The sequence below is a fragment of the Polypterus senegalus genome, chromosome 18, assembly GCF_016835505.1.
Source record: "Polypterus senegalus isolate Bchr_013 chromosome 18, ASM1683550v1, whole genome shotgun sequence".
NCBI lineage: Eukaryota > Metazoa > Chordata > Cladistia > Polypteriformes > Polypteridae > Polypterus > Polypterus senegalus.
The window spans coordinates 86,828,560-86,855,070 of NC_053171.1; the positions used below are offsets into that span (position 1 = coordinate 86,828,560).

A 26,511-nucleotide genomic window follows, 5' to 3' on the forward strand; every position below is an offset into this window, starting at 1 on the left:
ATAGAATTCAACACTTTAGCTGCAGGAACTACAGTCATATGAAAAAGTTTGGGAATCCCTCTTAATTCTTTGGCTGAGCTTTCAAAGTAGCAACTTCCTTTTAGATAGATAGATAGATACTTTATTAATCCCAAGGGGAAATTCACATAATCCAGCAGCAATATACTGATACAAAGAAACAATATTAAATTAAATAGTAATAAAAATGAAAAGAATTAAAATAAAATTAATGTTAGCATTTACTCCCCCGGGTGGAATTGAAGAGTCGCATAGTGTGGGGGAGGAACGATCTGCTCAGTCTGTCAGTGGAGCAGGACGGTGACAAAAGTCTGTCACTGAAGCTACTCCTCTGTCTGGAGATGACACTGTTAAGTGGATGCAGTGGATTCTTCATGATTGACAGGAGTTTGCTTAATGCCCATCGCTCTGCCACAGATGTTAAACTGTCCAACTTTAATCCTACAATGGAGCCTGCCTTCTTAACAAGTTTGTCCAGGCGTGAGGCGTCTTTCATCATTATGCTGCCACCCCAGCACACCACCGCGTAGAAGAGGGCACTCGCCACAACCGTCTGGTAGAACATCTGCAGCATCTTACTGCAGATGTTGAAGGACGCCAACCTTCTCAGAAAGTATAGTCGGCTCTGACCTTTCTTACATAGAGAATCCGTATTGGCAGTCCAGTCCAATTTGTCATCCAGCTGCACTCCCAGATATTTATAGGTCTGCACCCTCTGCACAGTCACCTCTGATGATCACAGGGTCCATGAGGGGCCTGAGCCTCCTAAAATCCACCACCAACTCCTTGGTCTTGCTGGTGTTAAAGTGTAAGTGGTTTGAGTCGCACCATTTAACAAAGTCTTAATAATATAAGTTTTAATATATGACATGCCTTATGTAGACAGTAGTATTTCAGCAGTGACATTAGGTTTTTTGGATTAACAGAAAATATGCAATATGCATCATAACAAAATTAGACAGGTGCATAAATTTGGGCACCCCAACAGAGATATGACATCAGTACTTAGTTATACTGATTATAAATGGGACAAAGCTAAAACTAACAGTATGTCCTAGAAAGTAGCCTGTAAGGGATTCCTTCACTCTTCCAACCCTATGAAGCTGGAGCCAACCTGTATGCAAGCTTGCTTTAGGGAGCAGATGTGCCTTAATATCTTTCAAATGAATCATAATTTGGAACTATGTTTATTGATTACGGTGTAGTGAACATGTACTTTTTCACTCTGTTTTATGCACAGATGCCGCCTTTGAAGACCTAATTTTTCAGATGCACAATGGGAGTTTAGTTTGCTAGATATTGACATTTTAAATACGATTAGGTGTCTTTTATGCTTTCAAAAGCATACAAGAAGAAACAGATGTAATGTTATAGATCCAAAGAAAGAATTAGAGTGTTTATTTGTTGTCTCTCTTAAGTGCCTTAGGCCTCTGTATTCCCAGCGAAGTATGCCGCTCCCATACAGATGTGTTATAATCAGATTATGGTTCTCTTCAAAGTGATACACTTTCAGGGTTCCTCAGGGTCGTGCTCTATTTTACTTCCTGTTTACTCTATATACTAGTGACCTAAGACTGTCTGAACAATGACCATTATTAGACAAACTGCCTCCCACCTTATTGAAGATAATGTCAAACCTGAACTGGCATGTCCAGATCCAGAGATCCATTATAGCCAATCCAGGGATTGTGGATGTTAGTGGTGCTTTCATTCTCTTCCAGATGATTTCCAGGATTAGTTTTTCTTTCCTTAGATCATCTTTATTGTTGTCCATTCTCCTACACCCAGCCATTCTTTGATGTCATCAATCCATCTCCTTGCTCGTCTTCCTTGCTGGTCTTCCTACTCCCTGTTTTGCTTTAGGCAGATGCCATTTATTTTGTAAATTTGGAGCGCTTACTTAGAGATGCTTTAGAAAGCATTCATTCCCCATTATCATGGCCACCACAGAAGATTTGACCATATCAGTTAGGAGCTTAAAGTAAAAAAATAGCCATAAAATGCAAAGTTACATATAATCTAGCTAAGAGTGAAAAACTGACATGTTTTCTTTGCTTTTATTGCTAGGTGACATTGTAACACAATGAATGGCACAGGTGTCCCGGGGTAGTTCCTGGCCCAGCACTGTTTGAATGAAGTTTGACTGTTCTCTGGATGTATGTGTAGTGTTTTTTTTCAGGTACACTAGATTCTTCTGACTCTCCGTATCTATACATATTAGTTTAACTATTCATCCATCCATTATCCAACCCGCTATATCCTAACTACAGGGTCACGGGGGTCTGCTGGAGACAATCCCAGCCAACACAGGGCGTAAGGCAGGAGATAAACCCCGGGCAGGGCACCAGACCACCGCAGGGTGCACACACACACACACACCAAGCACACACTAGGGACAATTTAGAATCGCCAGTGCACCTAACTTGCATGTCTTTTGACTGTTGGAGGATACCGGAGCATCCAGAGGAAACTCACGCAGACACGGGGAGAACATGCAAACTCTAAACAGGGAGGACCCGGGAAATGAACCCAAGTCTTCTATAACTGCGAGGCAGCAGCGCTACCACTGCGTTTAACTAGTGACTTTAAATTGTACCAGTGTGCAGTGTCCTGTGATACACTGTAACGTGCCTGGAGTTGGTAGTGACTGGTGCCACAAGGATAACCTTTCACCCCATATAACCTTTTTATGGGTGAAGTGAGATAAAGAAATGAAACTTTTGTTGCTCATTCACCTTATCCATCCATCCATCCATCCATCCTCTTCCGCTTATCTGAGGTCGGGTCGCGGGGGTAGCAGCTTAAGCAGAGAGGCCCAGACTTCCCTCTCCCCGGCCACTTCTTCCAGCTCTTCTGGGAGAATCCCAAGGCGTTCCCAGGCCAGCCGGGAGACATAGTCCCTCCAGCGTGTCCTGGGTCTTCCCCAGGGCCTTCTCCCGGTTGGATGTGCCTGGAACACCTCACCAGGGAGGCGTCCAGGAGGCATCCTGATCAGATGCCCGAGCCACCTCATCTGACTCCTCTCGATGCGGAGGAGCAGTGGCTCTACTCTGAGCCCCTCCCGGATGACTGAGCTTCTCACCCTATCTTTAAGGGAAAGCCCAGACACCCTGCGGAGGAAACTCATTTCAGCCGCTTGTATTCGCGATCTCGTTCTTTCGGTCACTACCCATAGCTCATGACCATAGGTGAGGTTAGGAGCGTAGATCGACTGGTAAATTGAGAGCTTTGCCTTACGGCTCAGCTCCTTTTTCACCACGACAGACCGATGCAGAGCCCGCATCACCGCGGATGCTGCACCGATCCGCCTGTCAATCGCACGCTCCATTCTTCCCTCACTCGTGAACAAGACCCCGAGATACTTGAACTCCTCCACTTGGGGCAGGATCTCTCCTCCAACCCTGAGAGGGCACTCCACCCTTTTCCGGCTGAGGACCATGGTCTCGGATTTGGAGGTGCTGATTCTCATCCCAGCCTCTTCACACTCAGCTGCGAACCGATCCAGAGAGCTGAAGATCACGGCCTGATGAAGCAAACAGGACAACATCATCTGCAAAAGCAGTGACCCAATCCTGAGTCCACCAAACCGACCCCTTCAACACCCTGGTTGCGCCTAGAAATTCTGTCCATAAAAGTTATGAACAGAATCGGTGACAAAGGGCAGCCCTGGCGGAGTCCAACTCTCACTGGAACCGGGTTTCGACTTACTGGCGGCAATGCGGACCAAGCTCTGACACCGTTTGTACAGAGACCGAACAGCTCTTATCAGGGGGTCCGGTACCCCATACTCCCGGAGCACCCCCCACAGGATTCCCGAGGACACGGTGAATGCCTTTTCCAAGTCCACAAAACACATGTAGACCGGTCGAGCAAACTCCCATGCACCCTCCAGGACTCTGCTAAGGGTGAAGAGCTGGTCCACTGTTCCGCGACCAGGACGAAAACCACACTGTTCCTCCTGAATCCGAGGTTCGACTATCTGACGGACCCTCCCCTCCAGAACCCCCGAATGGACTTTTCCAGGGAGGCTGAGGAGTGTGATCCCTCTATAGTTGGAACACACCCTCCGGTCCCCCTTTTTAAAGAGGGGGACCACCACCCCGGTCTGCCAATCCAGAGGCACTGTCCCCGATGTCCATGCAATGTTGCAGAGACGTGTCAACCAAGACAGTCCTACAACATCCAGAGCCTTAAGGAACTCCGGGTGTATCTCATCCACCCCCGGGGCCCTGCCACCAAGGAGTTTTTTGAACACCTCCAGGGCTCGCAAAATCGCTAGCCCGACGTCCCGGGGCTATTGTGTCTTCCATTCGGGCTACCAAAATCTATCTCAGCCCTGCCCGTCGGGCTATCATAGGAAGGATAAATATATATTAATGCTTTTGCATTCTTTCGCAAATGTAGCTGGGTAATTATGTCATTTTCGGGCATCGATGAGCCACTGTCAATATGTGAAATATTGAAATTACGTTTGAATTCGCGCTTGTTTTTTACTTTAACTTTGCGATTCTTGAACTGTGTATAGAGAGCGGCAGTACTGATTGGTCAGCGAGGATTAATTGTGCACCAATTCCTCTGACATCGTCTTATCACCGATTAGCTTACTATTCAAACGTGACAAGTGAAATCTCCCGCAGCAAGCTTAAACATGTGATAGAGGTTGATTGCGCAGAGAATTTAAAAAATCGCTGACCTTTATGTGTGTGCGTGTGTAAAAATAGATGGATTTACGCAGGTATTTTAGTTCTGGTGAGCCAAATAAGACAGGTCAGGGTGAAGAAGGGACAGCCAAAGAAAAGCCTACCACAAAGCGGGAAAGTTATGACAAATCAGACTATGAGACAAAAAGAAAGCACAGTGTTTTGGTTTCATGGACAAAATAATTTGTGTGGCTGGAATATGACAAGCTAAATAACATACTGTTCTGCCGGGTGTGTCGTGAGTTTCCCTTGATTTCTGACTCGACAAGCGCCTTTGTTACTGGGACCAGTAATTTTAGGAAAGACCCCATCAGAACCCATGAGAAATCTCTGCATCACAAGAAATGCATTGGTGCTCAGTCTGCAGCATCTTTCCCCAGAACAAACACCAATTGCAAAAAAACTAAAAATTAACCAAACACAACAAGAAGTCCTGAAAAAGCTGTTTAGAACAGAGTACTATGTTGCAAAGAGTGAACTACCACTGGCAAAATTTAGCAGCAAATGGCCTAGATCTTGGTTACACTTACCTCAATGACCATGCTTGCAGAGAGTTTATTGGAGCAATAGCACAAACTTCAAGAGACCAGATTGAAAAGGAAATTCACGAAAGCAGGTTCTTATCCATTCTTGCAGATGGCAGTACAGACACTGGTATAATAGTACAAGAGTTGGTTCATGTCTGGTATGTGAGAGATAATGGTGACATATCCACATATATGATCAAATGTCAGCCAGTCAAGAGTGCAAATGCTGCAGGTATTTTAGAGGCTATTGATAAAGTAGTGAACACCATGGGTATCAGAGAAGACACATGGAAAAAGAAATTAGTGTGTGCAAATTTAGATGGTGCTGCAGTGATGCTGGGTGAGAAAACAGGAGTAGCTGGGAGACTGAAACAGAGGATACCGCTCATCATAACAATCCACTGTGTGGCACACAAATTAGAGCTAGCCGTGCTGGATAGCGTGAAAGGCTGTGAGTACCTGGTGAAATTTGAAGATACACTGAAAACCATCTTTAAGATGTACTACTATTCCCCAAAGAAGCAAAGAACGGACAGAAATAAGTGAACTGCTAAATGAGAAACTGGCACATTTCAGTGGCCTGAAGAGCACACGGTGGCTTCCAAGCTGGCTGAGATGTTTGAAGGCTGTGGAAAAAAATTACACTCCCACTGTTGGTTATATGGAGAACATGGCAGGAGGAAGTGATGTCAAGTCCAAGGATGCAGCCAAGGCTAAGGGGGTGGTGCAGGAGATGAAGACTGAGAAATTTGTTCACTTCCTGCATTTCATGTTGGACTATAGTACCATCTTATTCAAGTGCTGTACTGATTTTCAGCATGATAACCTAAACATCACACGAACAAATCAGTTAGTTGAGAGCACCACATCACGCTTACTCAGCCTAAAAACAAAACCAGGAGAATACCAGAAAACCTTGGACACAAATTTCACAGCGAACGAGGATGGTAGCGTTTGCTACTGTGGAACTCAGCTCACAAGAAGTCAGCGACCTGCTAGAAGAGGTGAGGGCACAGACAAAGACACCTTTGGAGCAGAGATTCAGAAGATTATTGACAACACGGTCAAGTACAACAGTTTTAAAAATCTGCGTGAAAAGCCTCTCTCTTGTTTCAATGTTTTTGACCCTTCCACTCTTCCCTACCCCAGAGAAGCGCTGGCAAATTATGGGGATGAAGAGGTGGATTATCTTGTCCCACATTTTGCCTGTTTGCTAGATGAAGAAGGGAAAGAGAAAATTCCACAAGAATGGATGGATCTAAAAATGTGGCTTGCAGAACACCGGGGTAGCAAGGTAGATGATTGCTTGTACAGAGATCTCCTCTCCGAGAATCCAGAACACCTCTCTCATATCTTGTTGCTGATGAAATTAATGCTGACACTTAGTCCATCAACAGCCATCTGTGAGAGAGGATTTTCTTGCATGAACCGAGTGAAGACAACACATCGTACCTCTCTACACCCTGAAACACTGAATGACTGCATGCAACTCTCCATTAATGGGGAAACAGTTGAATCTTTTTGCCCGGACAAGTCAATTCATTTCTGGATGTTTTCTGGAAAATGTTCAAGACACCTGGATCATAAAACCCCGACAAGAACAAAGAGCAGTGAAATGGAGGCCGATGCACAGAAAGAGAAAGCTGATGAAGGAGATGCTATGTCCTCAACGTCGAGTGGCATTTTCTCATCCGTGACTTCAGTGGAAATTTCAGATTCAGAATCTGACACAGACTGATTCATGTTCTACACAGTTCTTACAAGTTCATAGAAATTTCTGTTCAATTAGAAACAAATATTTGAGTTGATGATAGTAATTTTTATACAGTTGTAATTTGTGTTTTAACAATTTTTTGATTGATGTTTTGTTTCCTTTACAATATTATACATTAAAAATAATCTGTTTTTTATTCGGGCTACTTACATTTATTTTGGGCTACCAAAAACTGAAGAGTGCCTGCCCAAAGGGCTACCAGGGATTTTGAAATTTTGCGAGCCCTGACCTCGGTGACTTCAGTCCCAGAGATGGGAGAGCCCACCTCAGAGTCCCCAGGCTCTGCTTCCTCATTGGAAGGCATGTTAGTGGGATTGAGGAGGTCTTCGAAGTACTCCTCCCACCGACCCACAACGTCCCGAGTCGAGGTCAGCAGCGCACCATCCCCACCATATCACGGTGTTGACACTGCACTGCTTCCCCTCCTGAGGCGCGGACGGTGGACCAGAATCTCCTCGAAGCCGTCCGAAAGTGGTTCTCCATGGCCTCTCCAAACTCCTCCCATGCCCGAGTTTTGCCTCAGCAACAACCGAAGCCGCGTTCCGCTTGGCCTGCCGGTACCTATCAGCTGCCTCCATAGACCCACAGGACAAAAAAGTCCTATAGGACTCCTTCTTCAGCTTGACGGCATCCCTCACCGCCGGTGTCCACCAATGGGTTCGGGGATTGCCGCCACGACAGGCTCTGACCACCTTGCGGCCACAGCACCGGTCAGCCGCCTCAACAATAGAGGCACGGAACATGGCCCATTCGGACTCAATGTCCCCCACCTCCCTCGGGACTTGGGAAGTTCTGCCGGAGGTGGGAGTTGAAGCTACTTCTGACAGGGGACTCTCCCAGCAGACCCTCACAACACGTTTGGGCCTACCAGGCCTAACCGGCATCCTCCTCCACCGTCGAAGCCAACTCACCACCAGGTGGTGATCAGTTGACAGCTTCTCCACTCTCTTCACCTGAGTATCCAAGACAAATGGCCGCAAGTCCGACGACACGACCACAAAGTCGATCATCGACCTGAGGCCTAGGGTGTCCTGGTGCCAAGTGCACATATGAACACCCTTATGCTTGAATTCACCTTATTGCCCACTAAAATAATGAGAAATGAGCATTTATTCTTTTTTTTGCTTATCCATTGGTAGATGTTTGCATGAAATGACACTCTTGCTATTGTGCCTAATCAACTCATTTTAAAATTTACAAACATCTGCTAGTTTTGTATTAAAGTATCTGCTTACTATTTTTGTCTTTCACCAGCTTGCAGTAGTATAATTATCATTTAAGAGCACATTTTATTATTAGAGTGAAATTTCTTGTGTAATCTTTATTATGTATAATGGAATTATTACCAATATTAAATTGAAAGTAAATCTCAGCTTATGTAAAAGGCCAATTTTCATTAGATGTTACGTTTAACAGATGCCTTTCTCTCTACAGAAAGGTAGGGGAATTTAGAAACACATAGAGTACCTTGAATACTCTAAATGTCCTCTGTTTAATGTGATCTACTAATATATTTTCCATGCCATTGACATAGGTAAGCAGCCCATAAAAATGCTGTACTCTTCTTTTGATTGTATTCAATTATCAGAGGCATATGTGTAGGCTAGTCGAGGATTGTTTAAACTAGGGAGTAGGGGAGCAGGGACCTAAAGGATTATTAGGAACGCCATACTAATACGGTGTTTGACCCCCTTTCGCCTTCAGAACTGCCTTAATTCTACGTGGCATTGATTCAACAAGGTGCTGAAAGCATTCTTTAGAAATGTTGGCCCATATTGATAGGATAGCATCTTGCAGTTGATGGAGATTTGTGGGATGCACATCCAGGGCACGAAGCTCCCGTTCCTCCACATCCCAAAGATGCTCTATTGGGTTGAGATCTGGTGACTGTGGGGGCCATTTTAGTACAGTGAACTCATTGTCATGTTCAAGAAACCAATTTGAAATGATTCGAGCTTTGTGACATGGTGCATTCTCCTGCTGGAAGTAGCCATCAGAGGATGGGTACATGGTGGTCATGAAGGGATGGACATGGTCAGAAACAATGCTCAGGTAGCCCGTGGCATTTAAACGATGCCCAATTGGCACTAAGGGGCCTAAAGTGTGCCAAGAAAACATCCCCACACCATTACACCACCACCACCAGCCTGCACAGTGGTAACAAGGCATGATGGATCCATGTTCTCATTCTGTTTACGCCAAATTCTGACTCTACCATTTGAATGTCTCAACAGAAATCGAGACTCATCAGACCAGGCGACATTTTTCCAGTCTTCAACTGTCCAATTTTGGTGAGCTCGTGCAAATTGTAGCCTCTTTTTCCTATTTGTAGTGGAGATGAGTGGTACCGGTGGGGTCTTCTGCTGTTGTAGCCCATCTGCCTCAAGGTTGTGCGTGTTGTGGCTTCACAAATGCTTTGCTGCATACCTCGGTTGTAACGAGTGGTTATTTCAGTCAAAGTTGCTCTTCTATCAGCTTGAATCAGTCGGCCCATTCTCCTCTGACCTCTAGCATCAACAAGGCATTTTTGCCCACAGGACTGCCGCATACTGGATGTTTTTCCCTTTTCACGCCATTCTTTGTAAACCCTAGAAATGGTTGTGCGTGAAAATCCCAGTAACTGAGCAGATTGTGAAATACTCAGACCGGCCCGTCTGGCACCAACAACCATGCCACGCTCAAAATTGCTTAAATCACCTTTCTTTGCCATTCTGACATTCAGTTTGGAGTTCAGGAGATTGTCTTGACCAGGACCACACCCCTAAATACATTGAAGCAACTGCCATGTGATTGGTTGATTAGATAATTGCATTAATGAGAAGTTGAACAGGAGTTCCTAATAATCCTTTAGGTGAGTGTACATGGAGGAGCAATCAACAGTGTAGAAATAAAAATGCGTAGTAATGTAAATTCTAACCCAACATTTAAATGTAGAAGGAGCAACACATTAAAAATAACTTGCCTTAATACTAGAAGTATCAAAAATAAGGCAAGTGAGTTGTATGTAGCAAAGCATAATTATGGTATTATAGCAATAATGGAAACCTGGCTAAATAAGATGGGGATGAGTGTAACATAGAGGGGCACACATTTTTTAGGAAGGATAGACAGAACCAAAAAAGGAGGTGGAGTTGCTGTTTATGTCAAACAGAATTTAAATGCAAGTCCTCTTCGGTTGGATGATGAGCCCCATCTTAGTGAGGACGTGTGGGTTCACCTGGAAAGCATTAGGGAAAGAGGCCTTATTTTAGGAGTGTGTTATAGACCATCCAATGCAGACAGTAATTTTAACACACATATTTTTAGTAATATTTAAAAGGCAAGTTTACAGTGAGATATTATAGTCATGGGGGATTATAACCTGAAGATTATTAACTGAGCTGAATATTAACTGAAATAACCTTGCAAATAGCGGAGCACAAGAACTGGAGTTTTTAGATGTGATCAGTGACTGTTTTTAACACCATATGTTAAAGCACCAACACAGGGTGAAGCCTGTCTGGATTTAGTATTTTGTAATAATCAGGATAGAATTGATGGTGTGGAGGTGATTGAATCACTAGGGTCAAGTGACCATAATATAATACAATTCTCAGTGTTTTGTAAAAGTGTGGATGCAAAGAATAAAAGTGTAAAGTTTAACTTTAGTAGGGCAAATTTTAAGCAGATGCACCAAAATTTAAGGAGGATAGACTGGGATACGCTTTTAAAGGTGGAGACAGTTGAGGAGCAGTGGAACAGGTTTAAAATGTTTTGCACTAGCCGGCGTCCACCTTAGCATACGGCGGTGTAAGAATAGGAACGGAAAACGGTGAGAAAGGAATTCAGAAATCAAGAAGATAGAAATACGTCTTGAAAGACGCAGTTGTGAATAGGTGTTTTGCTGCAGAAGACAGATAATGAGTCGAAAGATCTAACCCCAGAAAAAGCCACGTACAACTGACCCTGGCTGAAGACTGGTTGTTGCAGATTAATGCAAATCTTTGCAAACATAATGCAAGGTGGGATGTTGGGGTTACAATGGTAGCATGGAGACTCAAGGAAAGAGCTTGAATTTCAGCTTCACCACCATAAACTCCAGATGTTGCCATGTATTGATAGTACACCGGACTTGTTGTGATAACTCAACTTTGGTTGGAAAGAACAACAGGAAGAACGTCTCCAAATCTCTCCCAATGTGATGTAGTGAAATCTTTTTTTTTTTTTTTTTTTTTTATTTATTAATTTTATTATAATCAATACATAGTAATCAAGTTTTACAAAAAAAAAATTATGCTAAGAACAGATCGATCCCCACCCTTGAGAGAGAGAGCAAGCCAAATGGTGTAAAATTTAAGGCTTGTAAAAAATACCTAAATCAACAAATTCTCTGTGCTTTATAAACTCATTTCAAAATATTACTGATTAGATCCTGCCATGTTTTGAAAAAAGTCTGCACAGATCCTCTAACTGAGTATTTGATTTTTTCCAATTTTAAATAATATAACACATCAGTTTCCCACTGACTTAAAAGAGGAGAGTTTGGGTTCTTCCAGTTTATCAGAATAAGTCTGCGTGCCAACAGTGTAGTGAATGCAATCACAATTTGTTTGTCTTTCTCCACTTTAAGACCCTCTGGAAGAACCCCAAACACAGCTGTTAATGGGTTAGGAGGGATTGTGAGTCCAAGACTGTCTGAGAGGTAATTAAAATTTTTGTCCAGAATAATGTTAATTTGGTGCAGGCCCAGAACATGTGACCTAGTGAGGCTGGGGCTTGGTTGCAACGTTCGCAGGTTGGATCATGCCCTGGAAACATTTTGGAGAGTTTTAGTCGAGACAGATGTGCTCGATATATAATTTTGAGTTGTATAATTGTATGCTTTGCATATGGCGCTTGAGTGAATTCTCTGCATTGCTACTTTCCACTCCTTTTCTGATATATTAATTGAGAGGTCATTTTCCCAGTGTCCTCTTGGATCTTTGAAAGGAAGGGATTGTAAAAGGATTTTATATATTGTAGAGATGGAGTCTAACTCCTTGAAATTGAGCAATAATTTTTCCAGCGTGGATGAGGGTGCAAGATGAGGAAAATCTGGAAGGTTCTGTTTAACAAAGTTCCTGATTTGAAGATAGTGAAAGAAATTTGTAGCTGGAATGTTAAATTTGGAATGTAATTGTTCATAGGATGCAAAGGCGTTGTCTATATAAAGATCTCTAAGCAAGTTAATTCCAAATTTTTCCAGATATTAAAAACTGCATATGTTTGTGAGGGTTGAAAGAGGTGGTTCTTTTGCAGGGTGCCACAGAAAGAAGCTTCTCCGTCTTAAAATGCTTTCTACATTGGTTCCAGATTCTAAGTGAGTGGAGCACAATTGGGTTATTAGTGTATTGCCGATAGCGTGTGTTTATTGGAGCACAAAGCAAGGAATACAAAGAAGTACTGCAGGATTTTACTTCTATTGCGGTCCATGCCTGTGTATGTTCTTCTATTTGTGTCCAGGTTCTTATCGACTGTATATTTGCCGCCCAGTAATAAAACTGGAAGTTAGGTAGAGCCATGCCACCTTCTGCCTTTTGTCTTTGTAGGGTCGCTCTTTTGATGCGTGGATGTTTAGAATTCCAAATAAATGAGGTTATTGTTGAATCTAATTGCTTAAAGAACGATTTATTAATGTATATTGGTATGTTTTGAAATAAAAAGGAGCTTAGGAAGAATATTCATCTTAACAGTGTTAATTCTTCCAGCTAGTGTGAGATGAAGGGTTGACCATCTATGCAAGTCTTGTTTAATTTTTTCCATGCAGACGCGAAATTTTGTTGATAAAGAGCTTTATGTTTACTTGTGATGTTTACGAGGTATTTAAACTGTTCTGCAATGATAAAAGGAAGGGTGTCTAATCTAATATTATATGCTTGCGAATTCACGGAAAGAGTACACTTTTATTCAGATTAATTCTGAGACCAGAGAGCTTTTGAAATTCTGTGAGTGCTGCTAAGACTGCAGGCACAGAATTTTCTGGGTCCGATATATACAGTACCATGTCATCTGCATATAATGAGATTTTCTGTTCCAGTCCTTCTCTGCTAATCCCCTTTATCTGATCAGTATTTCGACAATGTATTGCCAGTGGTTCAATGGCAATTGCAAACAGCAGTGGTGACAAAGGGCATCCTTGTCTTGTGCCACGTTCTAGTTTAAAGTAGTCTGAGCAAATGTTATTGATGCAAACTGAAGCTTCTGGGTTAGTATACAGTAATTTAATCCATGCACAAATGTTGGGCCAAACCCAAACTTCTCCAAAATAGTAAAAGGTATTTCCATTCAATCATGTCGAATGCTTTTCTGCATCCAATGATAATAATATTTCTGGGGTGTTTGATTTAGTTGGTGAGTATATTACATTAAACAGGCGTCGAAGATTTGAAGATAAGTGTCGGCCCCTAATAAATCCAGTTTGGTCTTGTGATATTACTGAGGGAGCACTTTCTCCATCCTTCTAGCTATGATTTTAGAGAGTATTTTAACGTCGTTATTCAGAAGTGAAATTGGTCTGTATGATGCACATTGTAATAAGTCCTTATTTTGTTTTGGAAAGACAGTGATTAGTGCTTGGCGAAAGGTTTGTGGAAGAGATTGGTTATCTCTGGCTTCTGTAAATGTTGCTAATAGGAGGGAGCTAGCTGAGCGGAGAATTTCTTGTAAAACTCTGCAGGGTAGCCGTCAGGGCCTGCTGCTTTTCCACCTTGGAGTGACTTTATAGCATCCAGTAATTCTGATAATGACAGAGGTTTATCGAGTCCTCCACACTAAAAGCGTCAATTTGTGGTATCTGTAATTTATCCAGAAATGCATTAGATTGTATATTGTCTTCTTTAAACTCAGTAGTATATAGGGATTTATAGTAGTCTCTAAAAGTGTACATTATATTTTTGTGTTCGATGATTTTATCTCCATTCGTGTTAGTAATTACGAGATTGCGTTGCATACATCTTGCTTGTGAATTTGTTGCTAAAAGCTTATTAGCTTTCTCTCCATGTTCATAATAATGATGTCTGGATTTGTAAATTAGTTGTTCGGTTTCTTTAGTTGTCAAGAGGTTTAATTCTGAATGTAGAGCCTGCCTCCTCTTATGTAGAGTCTCGCTTGGTAGTCTGGCATGTTCTTCATCTATTTTAGTAATTTCACTTTTTATCTCTGCTACTTTCTTCGCGGATTTATTTCTGTGGGAAAGATATGAGATAATCTGTCCTCTTAAGAAGGCCTTAAGAGTTTCCCAGAGTATTCCTGCAGAGATCTCAGGGGATGTATTTGTCTCTAGAAAGAATTCAATTTGTTTGGATATAAATTCAGTACAATTCTCGTCAGCTAATAGAAGCGGATTGAGGCGCCATCTGGGGGTGAGTGTATGGGGCTTAGTAATTTCAGCTCCAAGATCATCGGAGCATGGTCTGAAATAACAATAGCATCGTATTTACAAGATTTAATCTTAGGCAAGAAGTTATTATCTATAAAGAAGTAATCAATCCTTGAGTAGCAATGATGTACTGGTGAGTAGAAAGAATATGTTCTTGAATTTGGGTTTAAAACCTCCAGGGATCTGATAAGTTGTGATCAGTTATAAACTTTGTAATTATCTTTGCGGTGTTAGTTGCGTTCCCCTGTGGAGGAAGTCTTATCTAAAAGTGGATTTAGAACACAATTAAAGTCCCCAGCCATTATAAGTTTATGAGTGTTCAGATTGGGAATGGATGCAAATAAATTTTGTATAAATTCCTTATCATCAACATTAGGTGCATAAACATTTATCAAAATCATTTTACAGTTAGATAAGTCTCCCATGACCATCACATATCTCCCTTCAGGATCCAATACTACATCTGATGCTACAAATGGTACTGTTCTATGTATGAGAATTCCCACCCCTCTAGTTTTCTTTGTAAAACTAGAATGGAACATTTGGCCAGTCCAGTCTTTTGCAGCGGAACTGATCCTTACTTAGTAAGTGGGTTTCCTGTAAAAATACTATTTTAGCATTTAGACCTGTTAGGTGAGAAAGTACTTTCTTTCTCTTTAATTCGTGATTCAGGCCTTTAACATTCCAGCTTACGAAGTTAACTGTCCCATCATGGAGACACTGATTCTGAGTTTTTGATGTCATTTTATAGTCTTAACTGGAAGTGAAATAGTTTAGGTCTTAATTTCCTATTCCCCAAGAGTTGTTGCCATGCAGCTTATTATTACGTTGATAGTTATAATTATAAAGATTGAGATGATAGATTAGATATAGATCAAGCCTGCTCTCTTTCTCTTCCCCTTAACCCCCACCCTCCCTTTTTGCCTCCCCAGGTGAGGCTAAAACCCACTTCACGCAGTCCCAGTCCTCTGACATACCCAGAGACAGAGCACGTCCAAAGCACATCAAGCCCCCATGCAGTGGCGCTTTAAGGTTAAAAGATAGAGATATCTGTTACCAATATAGTCTTTAAAAGAGGAAAAAGAAAAAAAAGAAAAAAGAATTTTGCACTTATATATACACTCATATATATATATATATATATATATATATATATATATATATATATACATATACATACACACATATATACACATACATACATACACATACACATACATATAATCTTCATCAATTTTAGTGCATTAAGATGATTTCCCCAGATAATAAACCCAGGTGATGGTGTTAAAGATGTGTCCAAAACAAGCATAACAAGTCTTAATGCAGTAATAGCAATAACAGTAAACCAAGGGTATGATATTGAACAGTCTCATTTAGGGTACACATGAAATAATTAGAAAAGAAAAAAAGAGGAGGAAAACGTAATTAAGCACAATAAAACATAAACATTTAGCGCCCTAGTAATACTAAGTAATAATAAGTAATAAGTAAGTAATAATAATAATAAGTAATAATAATAAGAATATGAGAATATATGCTGATAAAAAACCCGTATTTTAAAACAAATAGATCAGACAGTAGATTATTAATCCTAGCTTTATCATTTACCGCCATGACTCACAATTATGTATCAGAATAGTCCGGGATCAGCTTTCTTAACTCATTTTCTGCCTCCTCCTTGCTAGCGAAAACATAGAAATGACCCTGCCATTCCACTTTCAGTTTTGCGGATACAGGAGGCCGTATTTGACATTGGCTTGCCGTGCAGCTGTTTAATATTATAGAAGGCTGCGTTTAATAGCTGTTGCTGGAGAGAAGTCAGGGAAGACGCGAATGTGGCAATTTTCATATATAATATTTTCCTTTTTCTGAGGAGTTCCATCACCTCTAACTTAAATGATAATCGTTCAAAACGAACTATAAAAGATCTTGGTCGGGTCTGACGGTGTTTGATCAGCGTCGCCGTAAGCCGCTGCTATCTCAGATTCTGCTTTAAAGTCGCCCCGATTATTTTAGAAAAAGTTCAGTTCGAATTTCACAGGGTTTAAACTTTCTCGATTCTCCGGCAGGCCTTCAATTCTGACATTATACCTTCTACTCCCATCTTCTAAAGCAGCCAGTCTGTCTCCAAGTTTTTCTCCGAGTTTTTTACATTCCGAACTGGCATTTACTGCTCTTTCCTCGGCACTGGCAGCTAGATGTTCGGCTATTTCGATCCGATTCGTGAATGTCTCACTAAGATGCTCCAATTGATCAGCAAGCGTGCTCAGTTTAGCGAGTTTTTCTCAATGCGCTCTTCAATTTTGCCCAGCACCTGTCGAAGTTCAAGTTGGACCTCTTGACGCAGCCTTTCATTTGCCTGTTGGAATTCCTGTCGCAGCCTTTCATTTGCCTGTTGGATTTCCTGTCGCAGACATTCATTGGCCTGTTTCATCTCCTGTTTTAATTCCTGTTTCAGTCTCTCAAGTGCCTTTGCCGTTGCTTTCTCATTAGCCTTCTCGCTTTCCTTTATATCTTGCGTGAGCTCAGCGAGCAACACTTTCAGTTCAGATAGCTCAAATGTGCCTTCTTGTGCCGTAGATGAAGCAGCAGACTCTGCTGAAGCCGGTGTCCCCGCTGCTCCAGTCCCGCGTAATTGCGTAACTGAAGCCGCGGACCTCCCGGCCTTTTCCAGTTTCAGGTAATCCTCTCCAATCGGCGAGCTATCCACATCTGCACTCACGATCGCACCTTCGCTCCCCTTTTCGCTCTCAGCCGGCGACGATGTAGCGGACCGTGGTCCCGAGGAGTCTGTACTTTCGCCCATCTGATCCAGGTCTGTCTCTGACAGGCCGTATCTCGAGCTAGGGCTTGCTGATCGCAGCTTGGATGTAGCTTTAGTCTTCGATTCTTTCGTTCTTTCCTTCTTGTTGGCCATGTTTATATGTGTTTACATATACTGTAGCGGTCCCTCTCGGGTCGAATAAATACAGGATATCTCAGAATAATGAGCAAATAATATGAAAAATAGCACCACTGCTAGCGGAGCTCCACTTCAGACGTCCATCTCCCGCATCGGACGAGACCAATCCTACCTGATGTAGTGAAATCTACTGCCCTATGTCGTAGTGAGAGTGCATTGCGTTTGTCAACCGTTTGTGTCAAGAAATAACCCACTGATTGGAACAGGCAGTTGACGGATCCCGGAATAGAGATGACGTTGGACAAAAACCAGTCGTCAGAGAAGATACTGTCATTCATTTTATAACAAAGGCTTAGGAAACAACGTCGCAGTATAACGACAATAGCAAGGAGCGAAACCAATAGCAAGGAGCTAACCCAATGGCAATGGTCGAGAGAGTACCTTCCTGTAGCATGCTACGGAAAAGACTCCCAGGCGCACACATGGCTGAAGTGATATAGGGCGGTGACGTGACACCAATGGGGTCATGAGAGAGGAGCGGGGAATGCGGAAGTCCAAAGGAGGAATAAGAATCGAGAAAAGCGGCGTGGGGGTGTATGGAGGCCGCAGGCAGAGTGGGGAAGGGTTTGGAAGAGGAGGAATAGGAATCGAGAAATGCTGTGTGGGCTGTGTGTGGGGAGGAGACTGGTTTTGAAGAGGAAGCAGGACGAACCAGAAGAGAAATATATATAAGAGATGTAATGCAGGGCAGGTAAACACCTACATTTAGAATTAATAGGAAATTTAAAAAAAACTCTGTAGTGCGTTAATAAAGAGTTAAAAAAAGGCTGCAACGGAAAAAAAACAGCTGTATAAGGCATATAAGATTAATAATTCCAAGGTGAATTGTAGGGCATATGAAAACATGAGGTAAACCATTAAAAAGGCTATTAGGAAGGCTAAAAGACAGTTGGAGAGGAATATAGCAGATAAGGTGAAAGATGACCTGAGGAGATTCTTTCAGTTTTTTAGTAGTAAAAGAACAGTCAAGAAGGAGGTGAAGTGCATCAGAAACAGTAAAGGGGAATTAAAAGATACAAACAGTGAAATAGCAGACGCTCTAAATGTGCATTTTTCTGAGGTCTTTACAAGTGAGCAAGTGGATAACCTCCCAGCAGTAAACTGGACTATTAAGGAGGTACTGAGGGATTTAGAAATTATAGATGGAGAAATACTGCTCAGATTAAATAGGCTGAAATAAAACAAATCACCAGGATCAGTTAATATTTAAGCTTGAGTTCTTAAGGAGGCTAGTGAGTACAGATATAAACCACTGACACATATTTTTAGGAAGTCACTGCACACTGAAGAGATTCTGAAGGATTGGAAAAATGGCAAAAATTATCCCATTATATAAAAGGGGTGACAGGGCAGATCTAAGCAACTATAGGCCAGTAAGCTTAATGTACATTACAGGAAAATTAATGGAAGGAATTATTAAGGATAAGATTGAGCAGCACATGGCAAGGACAGGAGTTATTCTGAACAGTCAGCATGGGGTCAGAAGAGGAAGGTCAAGTTTTACTAACATGCTGGAATTCTATGAGGAAACATCCAAAGGATTTGATCAAAGTGGAGCAGATGAGATTATTTATCTTGACTTTCTGATGGCATTTGATGAGGTGCCACATGAGAGGTTGGGCATCAAATTAAAAGAAGTGGGAGTTCAGGGTGATGTTTTTAGATGGGTGCACAATTGGCTCAGACACAGGAAGCAGAGGGTGATGGTGCGAGGAACCTCATCAGAACTGGCCGATGTTAAGAGTGGTGACCAGCAGGGGGCAGTGCTAGGGCCGCTGCTATTTTTAATATATAGAAATGATTTAGATAGGAGTATAAGTAACAAGCTGGTTAAGTTTGCAGATGATACCAAGATAGGTGGATTAGCAGATAATTTAGAATCCGTTTTATCATTACAGAAGGATTTGGATAGCATACAGGCATAGGCAAATTTGTGGCAGATGAAATTTAATGTCAGTAAATGTAAAGTATTACACATCTCTCTATTATAAAAAAAAAAAAATCCTGTGGAAGGGAATGACTTGGAGACGATACGTGATCTTCATGTTAAGATCACAGAAGACAAATAAAAGACCCGTGAGACGAAAGATCGCGGGGATATAGAACATGAGATTCTTGCAAGACACGCCCTACTTACAAGCAATATCAGAGCATGGCCAGCAATAAAAATCAGTAGTGTAAAGGGAAGCAGCACAAACAGATACGGGTGTCTCAGTGCATATAAAGCGTATAAAGGGCAATACGTTATAATGAAACGTAGACGATTAAAAGATCGCATTAGCGCAAACAAAAGAAAATTAATCATCAGGACCAGGTGTAATTGAAAAAATAGCAGGACTAAGCGAGGTCAGAAATAAAAGGCAAAGAGCAGAAAACAAAGTCTTTCCGCATTCGCATCATTCAATGCACAAAACGTAGATTTACACAATAATGGACCATACGCTATAAGAATCTGTAGTCCCGCAACAGTTAAAGCAACGACAAGTTTAACTTCAAAGAAAACACAGTTCGGTCAGGTGTATATTTATAATCATGGAGAAGCGATCACAACGCGAGCAGCAGAGACACGAAGTGGCAAAAAGGACAGCGGCTGTACAGGCTTTAATGTAGACTTTAATGTATTTCATTGCCATGTTTTAATTATTACAAGCTATAGCTATTATATAACAATTAATACAAATCCATAATTTACATATTTTATTTTTTGTATTTACTTAATAAAAATAAATACTAAAGAAACTGATGTGGCACCAATTATTGTGAAATGCAAGAATAAATGCCAATAGCACAAGCAGTCTTTCTTTAATATTTTAAGTAAAAATTCCATACTTGAGGTAATGTTGTTATACTCACAATCATGGTGCTGAGGTGTATCGATGTGTAGCATTGTTGACTAGCACATGAAAGTAAGAAATCCACAGAGTAGCTCACTCTGTACATGTGCAGACAATAATGACCATATAAATCCTGTTTCTTCCAAGAATTGAATATTACATAGGCTGACGAATGCTGAAATAGGCGATTGGATAAGAACTTCTCTGTTTTGACATGTGTCCTACATTGGTTCCATATTATTAATAAATGGTTTGCTGCCCAGTAATAGAACTGAAATTCAGGTTAGTGCCATGCAGAGCACAATTATTCTGTAAATTAGATTTAATGCTTATTATAATGCGTGATTTGTGAGGTGAGGATATCATATATTTATGGAATAAGCTGGTAGATGTATTATCAATCACATGAAATGATAAATGCTCATTATTTAATTCATATTACAAGTACCTCTTTCTTTGTTGGGGGGTGCCAATACAAAGCAATTGTAAGAACTAAGGCTAAAAGTAATTTCATTTTGTCCTTATGGTGTGTTTTTTTCTGTTGCATCAGAAAGTAATCAATGTGGTTCAATTAAACTCTGTACTATTATAGCAAATGTCATTTGAAAAAATCATAAGCTCCATTATAAAATGCAAAAGTGGGCTACTTATTTTTTTATGTTTATTATTTCATGTGGCAAATAAATATATGCCAGACCTGAATAAATACTGAATGTATTCGCCTTAATAAAAGAGTTAGTGTCTGTGTGGCTGTGTATGTGTATGTCCATCTGGTTGCTATGTCTCTGTCATTATAACAGATGGTGCATCACAAACATTTGTAGTAATAAAATGCATTGCTTTTGTCAGAGATGGTGCATCTGATTGAGAGCAGAATTCATGGTTCCTTTGATTATCACAAGCTATCCTGGTCCTGAGGCAAAAAAGCCACAAATGTTTGCGATGTGCCATCTGTTGGAATGACAAATGCAATGCAGTTTATTACTTCATGCGTTACAAAATACATTCGAGTAGATGGTGCACTACAAACATTAAGGCTGAGGTGTTGTGACGGATGGCCGGGGCCCATGCCTGGCCGGGACGCCCCTGCACCATGTATACCAGGGGGACAAGGGTGGGAAACCCAGTATCTCCCCCTGGACACTTGATGGCAGCCTCCCTGGGTTGTAGCGATGCCTTGGGGGTGCTGCAGCAGGAGCTGCTGGCCCTTTTTGGGCATTGGTCTCGCCACACCCAGAAGTGCAGCCGGGTGTCGGTAATCAAGCACCTGGAGCACTTCTGGGTGCCCAATTAAGGAAGCCAGCGACCGCCACTCAGCAGCCAGAGTTGGGTGGAAGGAGGACAAAGCTTGCTGAGGAGTGGTGGTGGTGGAAGAGAGAAGAAAAGTGCGGTTTAGTTTGTGAGTGCTGTGCTTGGGACTGTATTGTGGCTGGAGGGATTACGGGGAAGACGTGCCCTCCAGCTGAAGACAAATAAATATTTGTTTTATTTTACCCATGCCTCCCGTGTGAATCTGTGTCAGGTCATGCGCAATATAGCGGCTTTCTTACAGTGTCCATTGATTATTTAGATTTCTGAAAGAGAGTAAAGTTAAGTTGTGATATGCAGGCGCTTATGCTCTTTAGTGTCTCATTTAACTTTTGCTTTTCCTCGCTTTTGAAAAGGCTCCTACATGACTTAATAAACAAAAACTCTATGTTGACATCGAACCGAACGACAAGCTCTTTAGAAATACAGTGGAACCTCGGTTTGCGAGCATAATTCGTTCCAGAAACGTGCTCGCAGTCCAAAGCACTCGTATATCAAAGTGAATTTCCCCATAAGAAATAATGGAAACTCAGGTGATTTGTTCCACAACCCAAAACTATTCATATAAAAATGATTAATACAAAATATAAAGTAAAAATACATAAAACAAATGAACCTGCACTTTACCATTGAAAAGAATCATGGCTGGTGTGAGTGAGTTTCTAAACTCTTGTGGGATTCTACCCAACGTGATGACACGCGGAAGCGCATCCCAAAGCAATCGCAGTCTCCCAGCGCTGTAGCAGTTCACCGTATCAGCGTATCCAAAAAGATCGCAGATGTGCTATAAGCGCCTGCCGTCGATGGGTGATACAAGGATCATTATAAGGATCCCGCTACAATAAATAACCGCGCTGTTGCTGTTTCAAGCTGAATAAAGATGGTGTTGTTAAAGTACTGAGACTCAGCTCCGTGTTTTGGGGCGCAAGACGGGGACTCGCACTTCACAGCACACACACACACACAGTTACAATGCTGTAGTAAACAGTATACGCTTGTACGATATGAGTGAGGCACGCAGACTCAGACGGAGAATAGGAACGATTGCCCGAGAGAGACCGAGACCGAGAAACCGAAAAAACTGAGAGACCCGCGCGCACGAGTGAGAGAGAAGAACCATCAGCTCAGTTGTGATCACTTGACGCTCAGTGGACAAAGTGTAACCTTACTACTTGTATTGAAAGACATCGCTCGTTTATCAAGTCAAAATGTATTAAAAAACGTAGCTCATCTTGCAAAACACTCGTAAACCAAGTTACTCGCAAACCAAAGTTCTACTGTACAGTATGTGATTTTATTTCACGGTGTGTGCTTATCATTTCTTTTCTGTTCATCATAGGAACAATCGGTGTCCAATGTAGTGCTCTTTATGTGCTTCATTATGCTGTTACTTTATAGTACATTTCACAACTTTTTTTTTAATCGGCCACAAAAGGCCAAAAATGACACCATATAATGAAATTACTGCCAATTGATTGTTTTTTAGACAACTTACAGTGTGATGGTTTTTTATAGTCAACTTCAGGGTTGAGTTTAACAAAATAGTACTTTATACGCCCTTATAAAGTGGTCATCTCAGAGGGGTTTTGGGAAATGCATGAAGAAATAAGTCATTCATGTATCATGTAAAGATGCTCATTAACTTTTAAGAGTCATTGAATCTGGGAAACATTCCCACAAATCAGTACCAGTAAATGAACTGAGCAGAATTTTGGAGAGAACAACTAAACTTAACCAGCTCACCAAAAAAATGCTCATCACTAATTTAGTGATTTTTAAAAAGATGACTTAATTTTATTCCATATTTAAAGACATAAGACATTTTGTGTTCTTTGATGATTATGATGCTGTCCTCATAGTGCTAAATTACATGAGGTATAAAATATCCATCCATCCATTTTCTAACCCGCTGAACACGAGTACAGGGTCACGGGGGTCTGCTGGAGCCAATCCCAGCCAACACAGGGCACAAGGCAGGAACCAATCCTGGGCAGGGTGCCAACCCACCACAGGAGATATAAAATACCAGGAGCAAAACAATATTTGCATATAATCTAAATAGAGAGGGAGATGGAATAAACTTGAAAGGGCAATGAAATTCATCTCTCATATTATGGAAATTTCACTTGTGTTTTCCTTTTTAATTTTTTTCTTCTTGGTTAGCATATATCAACAGTTGATAACCTTGATCTGCACCAAAAATCCTCCTGTTCAAGATTGGAATTTCTCTACCACTAAATGGTTCCTATAAGAGATTGGATTCAGTGAAAAATGCTTCTTTGAAAAAAAAAAATTAAAATAAGTTACGTTTTATGACGTATTTTTCATATTCGTGATATAGTCTGAAGTATATTTTAAGCTGATGAATGGCAATCTTCCTCATTCATAATGTTACTTGTGCTGAAAAAACCAAAAAGTATTTCCTACACGTTTTTTTGCAGTCAGTATTTTTTTTGTCTCTCTTCTTATTCCTTCAAATTAACCAGGAACGTACTGTATATGTAGAAAGTTTGAAAGATGCCTTTTTAATGTCCAGGGGCCTCATGCATAATGGCGTGCATAGAATTCGCACTATAACATGACATATGCACAAAAAAAATCCAGATGCATAAATCTGTGCGAACGCCAGCTTCCACGTTCTTTTGCTACAAAAATCCCGGTCAGTGTGAAAAGTAACACATGTGCACGCGCCTGCTGTCCCGCCCCAAGTCCTCACAGAATTACACCTCTTTGAATATGCAAATCAATATAAATAGCCCTTAAGGTCAGCATTCTGTGAAAAGACAATGGAAAAAGCACAGGGGAAAATAAAAGAATTTCAGCGGATACCAAGTGCAGGCAATGAAAAACGTACTATTTGTTGGTTTAAACAGTGGTATAAACAACAAAAGGAAGTTGATCAAGTGACATAGCATATCGGAGAAACTCAAAAGTTCAAGTTCACAAAGTCGCACAGTGCTGGAAATAAAAAAGAAGTTGTCACATATCAAAGTCACTGTGAAAAGGTGAGTCGTAGCCCACCGTCTGAGTGTCATATGAAAGCTCATTAGGTTATAGAGAAAAAAAAATGCACACAATCGGGGAAAAAAGCACGAAATATCAACTTTAATCTCGAAATTTCCACTTTCCACATTTTTTTTGCATACACACCGTTTATACATGAGGCCCCAGAAGAGCGAAAGTGGTTGATTAAATGTTTTTTTACAGAAGTATGTAAGGTTGTGTTGATCTATCCATTGTCTTTGACCAAGAAACAGGAAAGCAAACAGTAAAAGAATGCACGACCTTCCTTTAGGAGATAGCAAATGTTCTTGTGTTTTACACGCTTTTGAGAGGCATAGAGAGAATATTAAAGGAAATGCGGTGAAATCCTGCTAGTGAACTTTCACTCCTAAGGTTCAGTAGCACCCCAGATGGCATTTTATTTTTAAACCTGGATACCTTTTCTGATGGACATGGGGAGACGTATCTGTCAGGACATTGCTTACATGGAGAGACATTATGTCATTATTATATCTTAGCAGGCATCAGTTGGCCATTCCACCGTGAAATATCCTCAGAGGATTATAGGAGGAAAATAGCAAGTGACTACTTTTTGTAAGATATTTAAAACAATTATATTTGTAATTGATATCTTTTTTTCCAGATATAAATAATTTAAAAAAATATATTCTCTAAAACAATGTTTTTTTATTTTTTCATTTTAAATCTTTATCTCTCATAACTACATGTGAGCAATTAATGTTTGGATTCAGCACCGTCATATCTATAAAGAACACAAAGTTTTTAATTGAAGTAAAACTTTTTTTTTTCCTTTGCAGACCAGTATAATTGTCTACTTTAAACATATTTCTGTTCACATGGTTTGTTTTCAAAATTCTACAAAGGATTTTTAAAAGTATCAAGGGTAAATTGCCATATTTCTTCCTTCAGGAAAAAATTCAATTGCCACCTACAAAAATGGTGTTGTCACTAATTTTGTGGAATTGTCAAATATTGGAATTTAATATTTAACTCTGGTTCAGTTTTTAGGAATTTTCTTTTGGCTGTTTACATACGGTTAAAGTGGAAAAGTTTTTGGAAAATTTGCTATTACTTGTTTTTCTTTTTTGTATGTTAATGAGAATCAATTGAACATATCACATAACTTTGATAAAAATGATTGAATGATAATGGCAGAATATGATCGTAGTCAAGTTTAATCCTTGACCTTAAAGAATTATTTACAAGATGGCAATACTGATTTTCAAATTTTAATGAAAGTATGTTTCAGATATGTAAAGACAATGGTACAGTGATGTGGAGTTTCACACTGTTTTTCTGATTTTCTCTTTAAAGGTTTACCATTGGAACATTTTTTAAAGCTAATGGCCTCAAAGTTACTTGCACAAGACGAATATGAAAAGACGAGACAAGTCTTCACAGCATTTGATGTTTCTTGTAAGTTACGCTCATGTCTGGTAATGTGTTACAGCTCACAATGTGAATGCATGTAGTAGTTTTATGTGTACATTTAGTATGTGTTATGTTGTGCTATGAATTATATTACTTATGACTGCTGGTGAGCCAAGAAATAAGACTTCATTATCCAGTTTACTTACACCAATGGAATATCTTTATATATAATTCACTAAGGCAAGACACCCATGGAAAGCAGGCCAGAAGGGACGTGGATTCACTAAGCCGCCGACAAGTAAGACACCTATGGCGCACGCAGGAATCAGCCACACCCATCAACTCCAAGACCGTTGGATACGACGACAACTCAGAGAGCCACGCCCACCAACTCGGACACGACAACACAGAAAAAATGGCGTCATTTATATTCGTCTGTCGTAGAGGCCACATGCACCTCCGAGCCATGTTGACTGTTCGTGATAACCTTCTGATGACATCTTTTGACTCTGTCGGTATGTGCACACAGGGTGCACACCCACTTGCTCGCCACACTAATGTGACGTCACCTACCCACTCTCCTCTTCCTGAAAAACA

At 40.9% G+C, this 26,511-nt stretch overlaps 1 protein-coding gene across 2 annotated transcripts in view; it reads left to right on the forward strand.

Annotated features, from left to right (window-relative positions):
- efcab11 (EF-hand calcium binding domain 11) overlaps positions 1-26,511 on the forward strand; it is a 347,705-nt gene that overhangs the window by 48,519 nt on the left and 272,675 nt on the right. For both annotated transcript variants that reach the window (XM_039741565.1, XM_039741567.1), the window contains exon 4: positions 25,858-25,959. In XM_039741565.1, coding sequence (XP_039597499.1) covers positions 25,858-25,959 — 102 coding nt within the window. The remainder of the gene's footprint in view (positions 1-25,857; positions 25,960-26,511) is intronic.